We start from the raw sequence: 17,351 nt of genomic DNA, 5'->3' as shown, positions 1-17,351 counted from the left end.
TTTCCCACCCAGCCCTGCCAGACACATGCACACACTTACATACAGTACGCACAAACACAGGTCCACCCTGCAGTGTTGTTTGTGCCAGATGAGGGTGTGATACATGACTGCTGTCACTGCTGCCTTCACTACATGAGCACTTGCGCAGCATAGCAACTGCACCGCAATATACTGCTCGCTGAAGATACAGTGAAACACTACCTGAGGCACAAAGCAATGCCATCTGCACGGCACTCGAGGGAAAGGAGCGTTTAATCAAATACTGACAAAGGTTAAAGTGCACTTCTGTCAGAATGATGCCACAGCTCTGTTAATGTATTTTTGTGAACATGAGCTTCATTTACCCAAAGTCCATATGAGTAAAAAAAATAGAGCCATCAATCCAACTGTACATTTAATTGTATAAAATATAAAAAAAGTATATCAAAATGCATACAGTACATGGTGTGAGAGCAGGCAGAATGTGTTCTCAGACAGTACAGTAAGTCCTGACGATGGCAGAAAAGTAGCACAGTATATAAATACACATTTTGTTCAAAATCTGAAAGCACTTACAGTGGCTTTCTGGTCGTAACAATACATACGCATACGTTATCAAGATCCAGGCGAAAGATAACACTTTTATCTTTGTGTCATCACTCAGTGTTCATCACTATGCTGCATGGACAAACTAAATGTCTTTTGTCTGAACAGGATGTTAGATGTTAGATCAACTTTGCTTCAATAAGCTCATCATTATATCATCATGAGGATTGTCACCGTTTGGACAGTGGAAAGTGCTGAAAGATTTATCGCTGTTCGAAAATAGAGAAAGAGATCTCTGTCTCTGGGCGTATCCATTCTTTGTGTCCCATCTGTAACCTCTGACTCCAAACCTTCCATACACTATAACTCACATAACCACATCCATGTTTCAGACCATACTCCTTTTTCCTGTCCTCCCTGTATGTACATAGAGGACCCTTTTCATATATCACATATGAACACATAACCTGTATTCAGTTCAGGCTTGAAGTGAATAGACTGTACGTTGTCTAATAAGAGGCTCAAAGCAGAATTTGAGGACTTCAGGAGTTCACTATTTTAAAAAAATACCTGGTCTTTTACCAACACAACTGATGTCCAACATAATGAGGAGTGTCAACACAAATATATTTTTGCTTTTACTGTTGCAAGCCTGAGAGCTTTTGTCACCATAAACCTGAATATTGGGTTTTTTCCATTATAAATTAAGCTGTTTTCTGAACATGTGCACCCAGTTTGGCTGTAACCAAATACCATCAATGTTCAGATTTCCAGTCCGGTGTTGTGTCATAGTGTCTTCTTTAAAAGTGTTAATGAGACACAGCACAGTGCAGTACAGTACATGAGTTTATAATAACAAAGATTTTGTCACAGTGAGTCTCTTTAAAACACCAGGAAGTGTATCACTGAATAATTGTGATGACTCCGGATTTGACATTAACTCAGAATCACAATCGTCTATTGATAGGCTTTCTCTATCGCCCATGTTTCCAAATTCCACTGAATTGGGTTAGTGCCAGTGAACTTTGTCAGAAAGAGTCATGCCTCCACTGGTGAGATGAAAGCGCAGCAGCAGCCTATGTGTAAATATGCAGTCCTCAGGTTGGGAAAAAAAGGGGAAGAGCATAGGTCCAAAAGAAAGTGAGCAGAGCAGAGACTTTTCAGGAGCTGCCGTCTCCATTCTTAGTCTTGAGCACCACAAGGCTGACCATGACAGGGATCAGGCAGATGGGAGTTATCACCAGGGCGAAGACGATGACCGGCGGCGGGTCGCTCAGCTCCTCTGTGGGACAATCCTTGAAAAACTCGGCATGAATGTTCACAAAGGTCTCTTCCACCAGAGGGTTGGGCCATGGGATCAAGAGACAGTCAGAGATGTCCTCTGTGCAGAGGCTTAAGTTACTATACAAACTGGAAGGTGGAGACAGGGACAGTATGGAAAGTGATTCAGATATTGGAAAAATAATTATTCAATATTTTAAATGTTAAAACTGCATAGAACACATGCAACTTACCCTCTCACATTATCCCAAATGCACCAGTCAGTGCTGTTCAGTGATGCCATCGCACTCTCAAAATTTCTGAGACACAGATGTGTTGACAGGATTGAAAGGCAACCCATTGTTGGAGCGCCATGTATATCATTACAGAAGTTGCAATAGTACATACAACTGTGCGAAATATTCCCACAAGCTGCATGAATTGAAGAGAAACACAAAAAGAAAGAGAGGAGGGGAGGGGGAGTCAAAAAAGAGAGAGAGACAGAAACAGATTAGATAATGACAATAAACATGTGTTGCACATCTTCAGATCTCTTAGATTCTGGATGACTGTTCACAAGATTACACAGTGTGGTTATAAGGTCATGTCACCTACCAAATTTCAAGGCAGACTCTCCGTAAGTGGCATCTAAAAGGGAGAAAAATCAGGTCTTTAGATTAAAAACATTAGCAAAGTAGACTATTGGCATTAAACCCCTCTTCAAATCTACAGTGTAAGCCCTCTCTAATAAAGTTCATTAATAAAGTCATGCATCCAAGACAAATTTCAATACAAAGAGAATTGTTGTCTATTGCAGCTCATGAGTTCCTTTCACATGTCCAGCACTAAAGCAGGCATTTGCAGCTGTAGAAGGCAGACCACACACTCACCGGAGAGAAAGGAGAGGAATACCCCAATGAAACCAAGTGCTCCCTTCATGTCAGAAAAAATGAATAAAGGTGCGCTTTCTCCAACTGATGACCATGTATAATAAACCTAAACCTCTTAGACTGTGTACAGCGAGGCATAACAGGAAACCCGGCAGGATGGAAGAGACGCAGTGTAACCTTCGGTTACCAGATGTCCAAACAGTGTTACCCGCGGTTACCAGATGTTCTTCGAAGATCTGTCTGACGGCCCTGCGCCTTGGCAGCAGCTCTTCCCCTCTCCAGCACACGTTTCTTTAGGATTGTCTTCCTTTTTTAAAGGGGTGGAGGCAACAAAGATTGTCCTCTCCATTCTCCCAAATAAAAGGGAGCACACCCAAGCTGGGCTGGACTCACATCTGAAAACCCTTACTCTTTAACTCTTGTTCTGCTTTTTAGTCTCAGTTTCTCACAGTCGAAGGCCTGGCCAGCTCACAGCATGTGATTTATTTGCCTTTTGGGCTGCCTCTGCCAAATAGGAAACATAAGTAAACATTTAGGGCTTAGCGTTTTGGGGTGGATGTAATCATGACTCTGCAGGGTGTGCTGTGCAGACAGCCATGATTTCATATTTAGGTTAATTTGACCAAACCTGGAACAAGTTGTTGCTGACCAGCTGTTTAAAAGTCCATCTGTCTTTACACCCACATGCCAGTAAAGAAAACAGACACAAAAAAAAGAAAGAGTGTGGGAAAATTTTTGTTCTTTTATGCCACGAGGAGCGCATGTGTGTGTGCTACATCTGTAAGGTACTTTCTCTCTGTCACTGCTCACCACTTTAAAGAGAAGTGAGAGAGAGCTGCTTTCATTGACTGAATGAAAAATGGAACGTATGGTGCATGTTTTCTCACGACCAACTTGTGAATTTGTGTCACTGGATCCACATGTTGGGCCTCTCACAACATCTGTTTGCCGAGCAGCATTTTGATTTAGTAATGACATCAGGAAATGTGTCTTTTCAGCAGAGGAGGAGCTCAGAGTTGGGGGGAGTTGGCAGGGGAAGGAGGGGGGACAGTCAGGGGAAAGAAAAAAAAAAAGGAAGGCACAGGATGAGGAACAGTGAAAGGGGCGCTGCTCCAAAGTTCCAGTTGTTTCACAACTCCGAGTTCATGCGTTGATCACAGACGTTGCATGGGGTGAATGACGAACAAATACAGGAAGTTGAGCCAGGTGGGGGCTGCTCATAATGAGGTTTCAGTTAACCTTTAACCCCAAACCATTATGGACCTTTTGTCTACTGCTGTTGACCCCTCACTGGTAGAGACCTCCCCAGGAGTTTGTCTTGGATTCTCAAGATAATACACACAAGGAGATCTTGGCAGAAAACAGGATCTCTGAGCTCTGCTTTCTGTGTTAGTCAGTCCAAGCAAATGAGAGTAAGGAACTGTTCCAAAACAAGCCCCCAGTGGACACAAACATATAATCACTATTTGAAACTGTAAGATATGCATACATATATAAAATGTAAACAGGTTAATGTATGTCTGCTAAATTAAAGTAAGATTAAATCAATATCTACCCATGTTCAGAGTTAATTTGCTATACAGATCTGCAGTTCATGGTCTATGATAAAGGAAGCTAGAAAAAGATTAGAAGATAAACTCACTAGCAGTCATCATGTCTGTTGAGTGATACTCTGTAGAGAGAAGACACTGGGTTATTCAAAGTGTTTATGGTCATCCATTAGATTTTTTTTTTTTTAAATCTTTAACATACTTGTTGTTGTGGCAGGTTGCACAGCCAACTGTTCATCTACCAGACCGTCCACTGTTGTGCATCCTGCTGCAAGAGAAATTCCAAAAATGGGAGAAATTAATATTTGGAATAAAGAGGAGAAGGAAAAGAAACGCTGCGATTCAGAGCAGGAATTGATATTAAGCTGAATTATTATAGTATATACAGATTTCAGAACTTGTGAAAACAGAGGAGGTAAGAGGAAATGACAAGGCATAAACTGTATATTTCCTTTGTCAGCCATTACTCCTCAATATGTTCAACTCAAGGATATTGAAACCTACAATACATTCCCTTCCCACAAGGATAAATGATCTTAAGTAATAAATAGAAGCAACAACAGCATGACCCGCAATGTGAATTACGTAATAATTAAGTAACAATCTAATTATAACATTCTCAACTAATACTACACCACAAAAACCTTTTAGCTGTCATATTGTGATCAAAATCCCTCTGTGACCCTCAAACCAAACTGTTTTAAGTATAAAACTCCATCATGAGACTAGCTAAGCTCCTTTCTAAAAGCCACTGTCACTGAAAGCCCCTCAGCATTCCTCCTGAGAGGTGAGACAGAGGGCATGTAAAGAAGCTAATACCATAGATTAAGACAATGTAAATTTCTCTACTTACCCCAGATGAGAACAGTCATAAAACACCCAGAAAACATGAGTGAGAAACTGGTGGCTGTCATGTTGCCTGACACTGCTCTGCCTGTCCTCCCTGGTGGGCAGGGATTACATATCTCCACCTTTGTCCAGGAAGCCTCTATAACACAACAGGAAGCCGTCACTTCCTATGATGGGCTTATTCACACAACAGAGATCCTCTGATGAGGTTAGAACTACTGTGCTCCACTGGTGCAGCACCATCTCTCTCTCTCTGTCTGTCTCTCTCTTTATCTATTTCCTTTGCTCATCCCACCCTCTATTTTCAAACAGAAGGAGAGAAGGTGGGGAGAGCCCCACCTTCTCTCTCCCCACACTCTCTCTCTCTCTCTTTGTCTATACCTTTGACTTTGATTTTATTATTATTATTAATACAAGCAATATTTAGACATCATTGTTGAGTTCACACAGCACTGGTTTCGTGCTGTTATTTTAATATGTGACAGCTTCTTTTTTTATGTTTCGCATGTTTCTCTTGAATGGAAACTTGGAACAGTATTTTTGTGCTGAGTAAATGTTAGCACCAGGAGCTGTGAAGCCAACTCACAGCCTGAGAGAGATGCATGATCGTTAATCATGATCCCAAGGGTTATTGCTACTAATTTGAGATTTGTGGGGGGGTGGTGGGGTGTAACCCAAAAGTAGCATTAAAAACCATGTATGATATTTTAAAGGTGTACTCCACCAAGTTAGTATAGCACTCCTATCAGTTAAAAAAAACAAACCATATTTCACACAGCTCCCACAGAAGGTGTTATACAACTTTATTCACATATGCAGTAATACTGTCTAAGATCTGTAACTCTGATGTGTAAAACTGGTGGAGTTCCCCTTTAATTTATCATCATTATATAAACTACATTTTCCAAATTAGGACTTCTGTTTCTTGTTGTCACTGTAGAGCATAAGACTTATTACATACCACTGGCTGTGAGTCAGAAATATGTTTTTTTTGTATCTGTGCTGCGTTACACCATCAGCAGTGTGACCCCCCACCCCGAACCCCCTCCCACCACCTCTGCGTCTGACAAAACACTGAGCTTCTGTGGTAATGAGAGGCAGCAGGGATCTCCAGTATCTCCAGTAGTACTGATGCACTTGTCCACGTCACTGAATGGCGAGTGCTCTTTCTCAGCTGCGCTTGGGAGAGAGCCAGGTAGCTCGGGCCAAAATTGCTTCCACATTTCATTTCATATAAAGGAGGCTGCTGTTATTTTTTTATGCAACTGATTGAATTTTTTTTTTTTTTTTTGAAAACCCCACAAATAGAAGCTTAAATATACCCATCTGCATCAAATTTGCAGTGTGAATAAAGATAAATAGCTGAATGGATTTTCCTGCAAGGAAGTGCACAACAATTTTTTAGTGTTCTGTTTTAGGAAGCCAGAATAAGTCAAAGTTTGCTCGGCATGTCTTTCTTTTATGAATAAATGCTTCTTACATCAGTTACAGTCAGTTAATATTTAAAGAGGTAACCATTTCATCAGCTTACTTTGTGAATCTTTTCATCAGCAGGCCTTTGCCTCAGATCGTAAAAGCTGCAACATATTTTGAAGAGTTCCAGTGACAGCTGCCAAGAGCCAAACACACAGTTTATACAATACACAATTAAATACTTCCTGGTGATAACTGTCTCGCTCCCCAAGCTTATCTCCCCTCTCTATGTTTGCTATTGTTTGACAGTTCACTATCAGTGTCGGGCTACTTCAAATATCAGTGTAGACACACCAAACAGACTGTATCATCTGAGATACTTTTGCTCACTGGATGCACAATTAATTGCCAGGAATGCGCGGCATAAACAGCAGGACCAGAGAGCAGCAACAACGACTACAACAACACAGTGATCAGAGTCAGTCATGTTTGTATTGCACGATATGAAACCACAGCGTGCCCAGCCAGGTTTCTTGATCCAAATTAGACATGTATATGAGAAAATGTCATGTCACAGGATGAAAAGTAGCTGAACAGTGCCATCTTGTGTGTCAGAGAAGCAGCATTCCAGTGCTTTCCTTTACATCCTGAAAGGTTTATTTTTTTTAAGAACTATAAACTAGTCAATGGATTAGACGGCTGTAAATACAGACAGAATAATAAGAATTCACATCTTTACAGCTTATGAGATATGACATAGGATTAAACTTTACAGTACAACCTACATTTATCCTCAGACTGACATTTGACTAAGTGAATAAATAGAGCCATGTTTTTAATTAATATTTTAAGGGATGTGTCCTTGTCCACTGGAGCATCAAAGATTAAAATAACAGTTTAAAAAAAAGTTAAGTATACAAAATAGGTCTGTTTTCATAACCATAACATCCGTCCCTTTACTTTTTAGCCATGGAGTCTTGCGTAATGACACTCTCTGTCTGTGCCCAAAAGTATTGTCAAGTCATGCCTCAAACAACCTTAAAATATGTTGTTTGTTTTCTTCAATGCATAAAACTAAATGTCAGATATTTCCCTGGGTAATATCCTGAAGAACAGGAAAAAGTTGTGCTAGAAATTCTGTTGTGAAGAGTGAAAACAGATATGTTCATCATCAGAGCAGCAACATTTCAAGCATGAAAAAACACTTATTTATACATACAGTACATGACTTTAGTAAGCAGCACTTTACTTTAACTCCCCTATTTAGCATTTGTAAGCAGTATGAGCATGTAATAAATGGTGGAACAACAGATAATTAATGACAATACAATCAAACACATTTATGTCCCAATAGCTACATAAAACTACATCATAGGCGATTGTGTCATAAACAGCAATTACATACATGTAATGAATAGACTGTTTCTGAATGCTTAATAGGGTAACTTAAAGATAAGTAATTATTTTCAATTAGGTAGCCTATAGGCTCCATTTAGTGGCCACATTAGCGGGTGATTGTAAATTAGGTCAAATCAGGAAGCGAGATCATGTGTGCTCTATTGATCTGATAACAGTGTAGTTATTTGATTAACTACAGACTTACCCCCTCGTCTTTCACCATTTTCACTTTCACCACTAGATTTAAATAATTATTGATACATGTAAGAAACAAACAAGCCAAAACACCCATCGTCATGATTTCAACTCATAAGTTCTTCCGATTTGTATTTTACGTGAAGTACGTAACAGCATCAGTGGCCTGAGGACCATCATCCAACCCTCGCTCGCTCGCTCACTCACTCGCTCTCAACACGGAGGATGAACTGAGTTGAGCTCTCCCTGGAGGAGGAGTGCGGAACAACAACTGGACTGTTTTCCGTCCGACTCAGGTCCATTGGAATGTGAAGAAACTGTGGGCCAGTTTTCAACCTTTACTTAATCCGCTTTAATTCTTAAATTGGCGCACGTTATTTCAACGGCAATCTCTGCACTTTCAAGGGAAATACGCATATTACTTGACTTTTCCGGTTTTGTGAGTCGTCTTGCTATTTCAAAAACACACAAACAAACAAACAAAAAACAATAATATTCCTGTGACATTGTTTATTTGTGTGTCTGTTTCACACACCAATGACTTTGCCTCTCTGTATTTTCCATTCCTCTTCCGTGCAGGTTACTGCTGTGAATAAGCTAGAGGGATTTTTTTTTTTTTTTAAGCATTGCATCTATATGCCGACCATGCAGTGTTATTGCATTTAGATGGCGATGTAGCGCCGTGGACAGTTGCATCAGTTCCTGTGCGTGCGTGTAAACGGCTGTGCTGTGGCTGCTCCACGCTACTTTTTATTCCCAGGACGCAGAATAGTAATAAATCCTCCTCTGCCTGGAAAGGCTGTGATCATAATAAAGACGTCACCCTCCTGCTCGGGTTGGCTCAACCAAGCCAAGTGCGCAGCTATTTGTAAGCTACAACAACAACAACCACCACCACCTCCACCACCACCAGCACCATGCCCGTGGATAACGTAGTGATTTCTCTGAGATCCCCCCGCCGACCGGAGACGATATCTGCGTCAGATCCATAGTAAATATACAGCCTTTATTTGCTCCGGATCTCTCCACTTAAAAAAAAATACAGAGAGGGACTTGATCGCCTTGCAGGCTCTTGTCGCAACAAATAGGACGCAAGACGTGGATTTGAAGGTATTTAATAACTGCGACACTGGGTGTAGAGGTAGACGTGACCACGGGTCCGTTAGAATAATGTGCTGTCATTGTGGTGCTCGCTGCGCACGTCTTTAAAGTGTTCCACATTTAAATGGATACTGAGTAGCTCTGTTTGCACGGGTCTGCAGCTACAGGACGTAGCGCACTTCATAGCTGTGGCTGAAACGTGTGCACGACTCCAGGAAAAAAAGAAAAGGCATGGTAGCAGTTTCCCGAGCTCAGTTTTGTCTTCGTACTTATTTTCGATTGTGTTTTGGCTCGGACAGGGAAGTTGATGTTCACTAAGATGCTTGTGAAACACGTAAAAACTGTACTACGCACTTTTTATGCTCCGCTTCATATTGCTTTTCTGAAGAGGCACGCCCACTCCCGAGCAATGTGGATGCCCCGTGCTGTTAGATCCGTAGACACTTTGCGTATTCATGTGCACAGCATCAATTTGTTTGTTATTCGGTTGCAACACATGGTAAAACATATAAGCTAAATACAACAGACACTGAAAAGCACCTGTGTGGAAGGCTTTTTTTTTTTTTTTTTTTTTTTTTTTTTTTTTTACATTAGATGTTAATTTTGTTTTGCCAACAGAGGGGGGCACTCTTTCAAACAGACTTCCAGTAAGACTGAAAGGGGAAGTTTTATGTCTGTGAGAGGCAGAGAGGAGGGGGGGGGGGGGGGGGGGGAGTAATAAGGCTATATAGGGAAATGAACAGGAAATGATAGAATGGAACAAAGCATATCACACCAAAACTATCTATCACGAGCATACTAATACCTATTAGTTGTATTATAGAGAATTATTGTGATGGAATAGGTGTTGAAATAAATTCACTACACACTTTGTAAAGCCTTGTAATGTTATTTGAATTTACTACAAACTAATTTTTGACCCAAAATGCAATAATTGTCTTGATAGTTCACCTTCTGCACACCTTTGTGCAATTAGAATCTACTCCCTGTACACCCTGTACTCCACTGATGTTGGACTGGTTCGTCACATAGGATCTCTGTCATGGAGGAAACAGCTGCTGCAGACCCAGCCCCTGGCACCAATGCTGCCCCACCAACCCCAAGACCACAGCCGTCCTTCTTTGCCCCCTCCCGCAGCCTGCTGGAGTGGAGACGGAGGGTCAAGTCTGAATATATGCGCCTTCGCCAATTAAAACGCCTTAAAAAAGCAGAGGAGGTCAAGGTGGGTCAACTCAGTCATTGACAGGTGTGCTAGTAAATACATTTGGGGCTGTGTGCTGTATGCATGGTGTGTGATGGTGACTTGTAGTGGGTTCGTGTTGTATATGCAGCACTCACTGTGCAGTTTTGGTGTGCCTAGTTGCATGTGTGACTCGCTCTTTGCTCTGTTTGTTTCCAGACCCTGTTCATGTCCAACAGACAGAAGATTGAGCAGCAGACAAATCTTCTGAACACAGAGTGGTCCAAGCTCAGGATTCAGTCCATCCCTTTGTCAACTTTTAGTGGAGCTATGGCCAGCAAGAAGGTTTGTGTGTATGCGCGCGTGTGTGTGTGTGTGTGTGTGTGAAGGTAATAATGTCTGTCGCAAAACAAAATTTTATACACCATCCTGCCTGCACAGTCCAGGCTCTGGCCTCATACTCCTTCCCCAGCTGTTTTGCCTCACCTGTCTACTTTTATTATTATTATTGTGTGAATGTGTTACTACAATATCTCAGGACAAAGGCGTGTGCCAGGAACGGATCAACAGCAGCCAAACAGTCGTCTGTGGCCCTATGGGAGCTCATGATAAGAACAGCCTGAGGCCATAACAGCAACTTTTTCTTCCCATGTGCTGTCGGGATATATTGTGTTTACTGGGTTTATTTTCTCTGTTGGGGGGTGGTGGGGGGTCAAGCAGCATGTGTATTAAATTACATAGATATAAAATAGTCCAAAATCGCTGAGGATTGTTGTAGCATCTTGTCAACCTCAATCCACGTATGGTTCTCTTACAGATGTGTACAGTGGAGTTTGGCTTCCCAGGGTTCAAAGCTCAAGCCATCGCCATGAGGCCGCTGTCAACAGTGGCAGGAATCCCCTTCATGTACTCCTGGTCGCCTCTGCAGCACAACTTCATGGTATGAAATAAATCACATTGTGTTGCAGGTGATGCAGCGACAGTGTTGTTACAGGTGCAAGAGCACGTATATTTCACTCATTCGCCCGATTCCGATATAGAAAATTTTCATGTGTTCGGTGGAGACGGACATGTTCCCCCCTGTGAGCTGATGGAAATTCTTGGCTCTAGGAACATCTAAACCAGTCATCATGACACATTATCAAACTAAAAACAGGACATTTCCCCTTTGTTCCAAAATAGCTTTATTTTGTAAATATGTACTTTTCATCTGCAAAAGGTGATATGGTCACAGCACAGAGACACCTTCACACACTGTTCTTTGCAGCACAACCTGGTTTGCATTAATTTTGTTTCCAGTCCATTTGTGCACGTTTGCTGGACTGTGAAATCCTCATAAGCAGGACCATGCGAACATTTTGTGAACTCTCTGCAGCAGACTTGTGGTTCTTGCTTGTTGCTTTGATATTTTCAGCTGTAGCTCCTCAGAAATATCACAGGTGGTCGTGCAGCATTCAGGCAGTCACATATGTGTCTTGATGGGGATTTGTGCATCCTAGGTGGAGGATGAGACTTTCCTTCACAACATCCCCTACATGGGCGACGAGGTGCTGGAGCAGGACGAGGCCTTCCTGGAGGAACTCATCGACAACTACGATGGTGTTCATGGTGACAGAGGTGTGTGCCCCATCATACATCCCTGTTATCCTGTCCCTTATTTGATGCCAATCTGATATACTGTATATCAGTTCTATTTTTTTTTTTTTTGGAGGACTTGGGTTTATTATATGCTAATGATGCAGCTGGAAGCCTGTGGAAAAGGTGTTGACATTTGTTCTGATGTGTTGATTGTGTTCCAGAGGGTGGCTTTATCAGTGACGAGATCTTTAAAGAGCTGGTGGAGGCCTTGAGCCAGTACTCTGACCATGAGGAGGAGGAAGAGGAGGAAGCAGTAGCGGTGGTGGAGGCAGCGGCGGTGGCGGCGGCGGCTGCAGCTGCAGCAGCAGCGGCGGCAACAGGGAAGAAGGAGGAGGAAAGAGTGATGATGAGGAGGAGTTCAGTGGAGGGTTCAGAAGAGACCAAAGCTGGGACTGTGGCGTTCATCAGGAGGAAGAGGAGGAGCACAACCGAGGGTGAGCAAGTCCTCAGCTGTTTATTTGTGTCCTGTTAGAGAACAAGAGGGCTGCAGCGTGAACAAGGCCGCCACTGTTCCTCTCATGACACTGTACAGTTGCCACAAGGTCGCCCTGCCGCAGCAGCTCTGGAGCTGGTGTTGTTTACTTTAAAGCTGCCCCCTGTCTCCCTGCATGGGTACTCTATGTGTGTGTGTGTGTGTGTGTGTGTGTGTGTGTGTGTGTGTGTGTGTGTGTGTGTGTTTGTGAGGGAACCTGTTTATCCATGACACTGATATGGCTCGGGTCTAATGACAGAACTTAATGACCTCTTGTACCAGGCTTTATGGCACACTAGGCTGTACACACACACTCTGCCAACGCTTAGTGATAGTGAAATGGAAGCACACCTGGGCACACAGTCATTCAGCTACAGGTACACAAACACATGCATGGATGAAGGCTCTGTGAATAAAAGATACTAAAGAAAAGACTGTTCTCAGTACGTCACGATACTGACAGAGAATTGTTTTCAGAGCATGTTGTTGCTAACTGGCCTTGAGAACTGGGAAATCTTCTGCTGGATTGCAAAATGTTTCAAAGAACATATTACATAAGCTTTGTTTGTGACTCTGTATCAAAACCTGATTTGTGGACAAAACAAACTGTAGTCACTGTCTCTCTCTCTCTCTCTCTCTCTCTCTCTCTCTCTCTCTCTCTCTCTCTCTCTCCCAAAGTGAGGGACCTGTGCAGCAGCACCAAGAAGATCCCCAATGATAAGATATTTACAGCCATCGCCTCTATGTTCCCCTACAAAGGCACCACGGAGGAGCTGAAGGAAAAGTAAGAAAAGTGAAGGGATCTATGTGCACAATGCTGAGCAGGCCGTTGCTTAGTGTTCACCATGGAGACGCAGGCTGTCAGGGAGGAAAGTAATAATGGTGGCTCCCTCTCTGAGGCTCTCTGACTCAAAGGAGCAGTTGCATCAGCATCTGAAAGAGCTTTGCTCAGAAAGAAACATGTACAAGTTCGCCCAACAACAACTTCAAATGAGCATACTAATACTGAGGCACGAAGGCGTGTCATGACTAAAACTTTCCCTGTTACCTCAACAGGTATAAGGACCTCTTGGAGCCCCCCAACCCGGTGAAGCTGCCCCCACTTTGCACCCCTAACCTGGATGGACCTTTTGCGAAGTCTGTGCAGCGGGAGCAGTCGTTACACTCCTTCCACACACTCTTCTGCAGACGTTGCTTCAAATACGACTGTTTCCTCCACCGTAATGGCTTGATTTATGTTTATTATTATTTCTCCTGCGTATTCATTTCTGCTTTAAGTGTTGTACTTACTTAATTGCATCCAGTTGCTAACTGCTAACGACCCGACACACAATATGTCACAATTGTATATTATTTTCCAATTATATCTATATATTGTTTTCTGTTCATAAAGCTTTTCATGCTACCCCCAATGTTTACAAGAGGAAGAGTAAGGAGATCCGCATGGAGACGGAACCGTGCGGTGTAGACTGCTTTCTGTTACAGGTATGCCAAGCTCACAGTTATGTAACTCATTCACACATTCTGTACGATGCCGTACTATGTTGTTCTTCCCATCCCGTGTCCTCTCCTGAAGAAAGGGGCTAGAGAGTTTGTGGATCAGAACATGTTACGGTCACAGAGGTCTCGGAGGCGACGGAGGCAGCAGCGTCCCACCAGCTCCGCCTGTCCTGGACCTTCTGGGTCTACCGAGGAAGGCAAAGAGGGTGACAGTGACCACGAGACCACCTCCTCCTCAGGTAGGAATCGAATCTCACAGGAATAGGGTTTGGAGCTACTTTTTTAAACCACCAGTTTTATCTATGGCTTAACATCACTATTATGTTAGGCAATGTATTCAGAATTTAGCAATGCTATTTAATAAAGTTATAGTAGAATATTGGCTTTATATTGCTTATAATGAACAATTTATTGTTTTGAGAGTTCCATTTTCTGAGCTGAGCTAAAGTTCATGGTTAATTCTGGTAATGCAATTGAAGCTTTGTGCTCTGAAACTCCATAAAGTATAGGCACAGTTACTTGTAATACTGACACTCTGAGTCACTGTATGACTGTGCAAGTGGATGCATCATTTACCATAAACTACCCCCACCCCCCAATTCCCCCTTGTATGGAAGGCTGTCTGCGCCGACTGCAGCTCTTCACAAAAGTGAGATTTGGCCAGAGATGATAGCTTTCAAGTCATATCCTGCTCCCTCTTCTGTCTCCCGCCTTCTTCAGCCCCCTCTCAATATCAGCTCTCTCTTGCCAAGCAAAATAAACCAACCATTAGTTTGCATGTTTCAGCCCCAACATAAACACTTTGTTCCCTCTCCCCCTTCTCCTACTGTGTTTTTTTCCTCTCTTTTTTTTGCATTTCTATTGACATCTTCATGTGGAGAGCAGTGGGAGGGAAATAAGAGCAATCTCCCCTGAATCTTTATCATCCCTCCTCCCCCCTCCCCTGGAGCTCTCAGGTTGTTGTTCATCTCCATCAGAGCCTCAGTGGAAGACTCTGTTAGTTTTGGAAACCGCTCACGCTTAGCCAATGACTCAGCAGATGCTCTCACACGTGTTGAGATAATGTGGAAAAAACAGATTGTTGAGCAGATTAATAAAGATACTCAGTGGTAGAGCATGCGGCCACAGCAATGCTGCATTCAGCCTGTTGCCAAGCAACATCCGGCTCTCTGCCTGGAGCTGTGGGTGTACAAGCATCAGTCCTGAATATATCCAAAAAGCTAAATCAAAGCCCATGGTCCCTTGTGCCTGTGTGTGTGTGTGCATCTAAATATACAAAAAATGGCATCCAGAAATAATAATGTGTGTCTGTGTTGGGTTAAAATATCAATACTTGTGTGTGTGTGTGTGTGTGTGTGTGTGTGTGTGTGTGTGTGTGTGTGTGCGAGCGCGCGGATAAAAAGCTGTCAAAAAGCTTTTGTCAATACCAAATAATAGGAACATGTTTGTATGTGCTGCTCCATGTGTGTAGATTAAAAAAATATGAAACAATCTTTCTGCCAAGATTAGTTAGTCAGTAATACTAAAGTGTGTTTCTGTGTGTATCTGCATGTGTGTGTGTGTGTGTGTGTGTGTGTGTGTGTGTGTGTTGTGTGTTTGTCTGTGAGACAGAGGGGAATTCACGGTGCCAGACCCCTACCAAGATGCGTCCAGGGGATGATGACAGGGAGCAGCAGGCGTGCTGTGTGGTCCAGTGGAGCGGGGCCGAGGAGTCGCTGTTCAGGGTGCTACACGGCACATACTTTAACAACTTCTGCTCCATCGCTCGCCTCATCGGTACCAAGAACTGCAAGGAGGTGAAATTTTTGCACATTTTACAGTTTTCCCATCTCATCACATTTCCTCTGTCACCATAAGCAGAACATACTGCACTGACTTTGCTGTATTCATTCAGCATTAAAACATTTAATATGGTCTTACCGGCAAATAATGATTCATAGATATAACAAAATATGGCTTAGATCTAAACAAATTCCGTTTTTTTAAGTTGCTAGTTCTCAACTGATTTAGCATTGCGCTCTTATAGCATTGTTAGATTCTAAATGGACAGTCAAAAATCAGATATCCTCTTTTTTATTCCATGCATTCATCTTGTCAAAACCTGGCGCCTACATTACCCACAATGCAACTCAACTGCCAAAATGTCTATCAGTGAATCAGGTGTGCTATGCTAGTAGCAGCTGATGTAGCTTCAAGCTGCTAACCTCAGGCAGCGATAAGGAGCAGGTCTGTTAAGCTGAGGTCTTTTCTAATTCCACATCCCCGTTTTTGGGGGGGTTTTTTTGTTGTTTTTTTCATTTCAAATTTGTAGTCTTCAGACCCAACCGAAACTGACTCAAGTGACATCACTTGAGGCAAAGACTTGAGGCAGCTCCCTCTGGAGCCCCAAAAAGCTTTATAGCACTCCCCAAAACCTGAAAACACACTTTGATGTGTAAGATCGGCGGAGTTCCCCCTTTAAAATGCCAGATACTGGAATGAGAAAAAGGCAGGAAGTGGATTTCAAAAAATCCTCAACGCTTCAGTGGAGCAGAAAAGAAAAAAGGATCACATAAAACAAGACCATAGAAAGAGAATGGTGGGGAATAGGAAATAGAAACACGAGGATTTATGAGAAAGCACAAATAGTAAAAGTAGTACAATTGTGAGTTACAGGCTGCTTCAACTGTTGCTTACCAGTTATATTAGCTACACAATGTAGTTTTAAATTTGAAATAATGACCTATGACTAACACTTTCTGAAACTGATGCATAGTTGTTTTGAAATAAGTGGCGTTTGCTGATTTCTGTTGCATTTGCGTCAGTGCAAGTGTAATAACACATGCATCCTGTGCCTGTGGTTTTATGGTGTGGATAATTGGGCTGACAACAGAGAGAATGGCATGTGGCACCATAAACAGGGATGCTTACCAGATGTAACGTCTCTCATATACTCTTCGTGATGCAGTAGTTCAGCCTTAGACATTCCCACACTCATGTCAGTTGAGTCATTGTCAAGTCGGCTGGTTTTTTTTTTTTGTTTGTTTACTTTCGAGCACAATGCACCAAAGAAAGAACAGGTAAACCAAATCTTGATCTGTCTGCGTCATGTTGAAGCAGCCTCACCCCTTTACATCCAATCCTTGCAGTGCCTCTCGTCCCACGGCCAGACGAGTCCAGAATCTGCACTGGCCTGTCTGTCACAGCCCTGTATCCAGAAGGCCCTGCCCACTGCTTAATCGAGTAAATGCTAAAACCAGCTGCATCATTATGTATGTCTGTGTCCTAGGGAAGAAGCCAAATCTGGGTTTTGGCAGCCAGAGGTGGTGGAGTGTGTGTGTGCAGATGTATGTGTATATTTGGCCCCTGCGGCGGTGGTTTTGATAGCAGAGGATGGGGGT

At 42.7% G+C, this 17,351-nt stretch overlaps 2 protein-coding genes across 9 annotated transcripts in view; one reads left to right on the top strand and one right to left on the bottom strand.

The window, feature by feature from the left end:
• Positions 1-381: 381 nt before the first annotated feature.
• Positions 382-5,294, bottom strand: ramp2 (receptor (G protein-coupled) activity modifying protein 2). Of its 3 annotated transcripts, none has more exons than XM_023413753.1 (6): positions 5,079-5,294; positions 4,428-4,493; positions 4,318-4,347; positions 2,401-2,433; positions 2,040-2,217; positions 382-1,935 (listed from the first exon to the last, which is right to left on the bottom strand). In XM_023413753.1, exons 1-6 carry the CDS (start codon positions 5,137-5,139, stop codon positions 1,686-1,688), a joined length of 618 nt encoding a protein of 205 aa, XP_023269521.1. In that variant the 5' UTR covers positions 5,140-5,294; the 3' UTR covers positions 382-1,685. The 3 variants fall into 3 exon arrangements, with proteins under 3 accessions (XP_023269521.1, XP_023269522.1, XP_023269523.1); XM_023413754.1 differs by having other exon boundaries at positions 4,428-4,490; XM_023413755.2 differs by lacking the exons at positions 4,318-4,347; positions 4,428-4,493; positions 5,079-5,294 and adding an exon at positions 2,676-4,311.
• A 3,050-nt stretch (positions 5,295-8,344) lies between these two features.
• Positions 8,345-17,351, top strand: part of ezh1 (enhancer of zeste 1 polycomb repressive complex 2 subunit) — a 13,518-nt gene continuing 4,511 nt past the window's right edge. Inside the window, exons 1-11 of one of the 6 annotated variants that reach the window (XM_023413910.2) lie at positions 8,345-8,519; positions 10,214-10,403; positions 10,581-10,706; positions 11,179-11,301; positions 11,861-11,978; positions 12,161-12,433; positions 13,150-13,255; positions 13,528-13,691; positions 13,865-13,956; positions 14,048-14,210; positions 15,583-15,767. In XM_023413910.2, the coding sequence (XP_023269678.1) occupies positions 10,224-10,403; positions 10,581-10,706; positions 11,179-11,301; positions 11,861-11,978; positions 12,161-12,433; positions 13,150-13,255; positions 13,528-13,691; positions 13,865-13,956; positions 14,048-14,210; positions 15,583-15,767 (1,530 nt within the window). In that variant the 5' untranslated portion in view covers positions 8,345-8,519; positions 10,214-10,223. The other 5 variants (XM_023413912.2, XM_023413908.2, XM_023413909.2 and 2 more) reach the window with 5 other exon arrangements.

Source organism: Seriola lalandi, unplaced genomic scaffold, assembly GCF_002814215.2.
Source record: "Seriola lalandi dorsalis isolate HSWRI2012SDOR001 ecotype SW California unplaced genomic scaffold, Sedor1 jcf7180002054519, whole genome shotgun sequence".
Lineage (NCBI taxonomy): Eukaryota > Metazoa > Chordata > Actinopteri > Carangiformes > Carangidae > Seriola > Seriola lalandi.
Note: the sequence above shows the minus strand (reverse complement) of the source record. Positions and strands in the feature narration are given on the sequence as shown.

What these genes read in the sequence shown, in the direction of transcription:
- ramp2 (XM_023413753.1), bottom strand. Translation starts at nt 5,139, where the DNA reads ATGACAGCCACCAGTTTCTCACTCATGTTTTCTGGGTGTTTTATGACT. An exon ending in GCAACCTGCCACAACAACAA is followed by an intron (nt 4,348 to 4,427) that starts GTATGTTAAAGA and finishes TTCTCTCTACAG; the next exon opens with AGTATCACTCAACAGACATG. An exon ending in ATTTGGGATAATGTGAGAGG is followed by an intron (nt 1,936 to 2,039) that starts GTAAGTTGCATG and finishes TCCACCTTCCAG; the next exon opens with TTTGTATAGTAACTTAAGCC.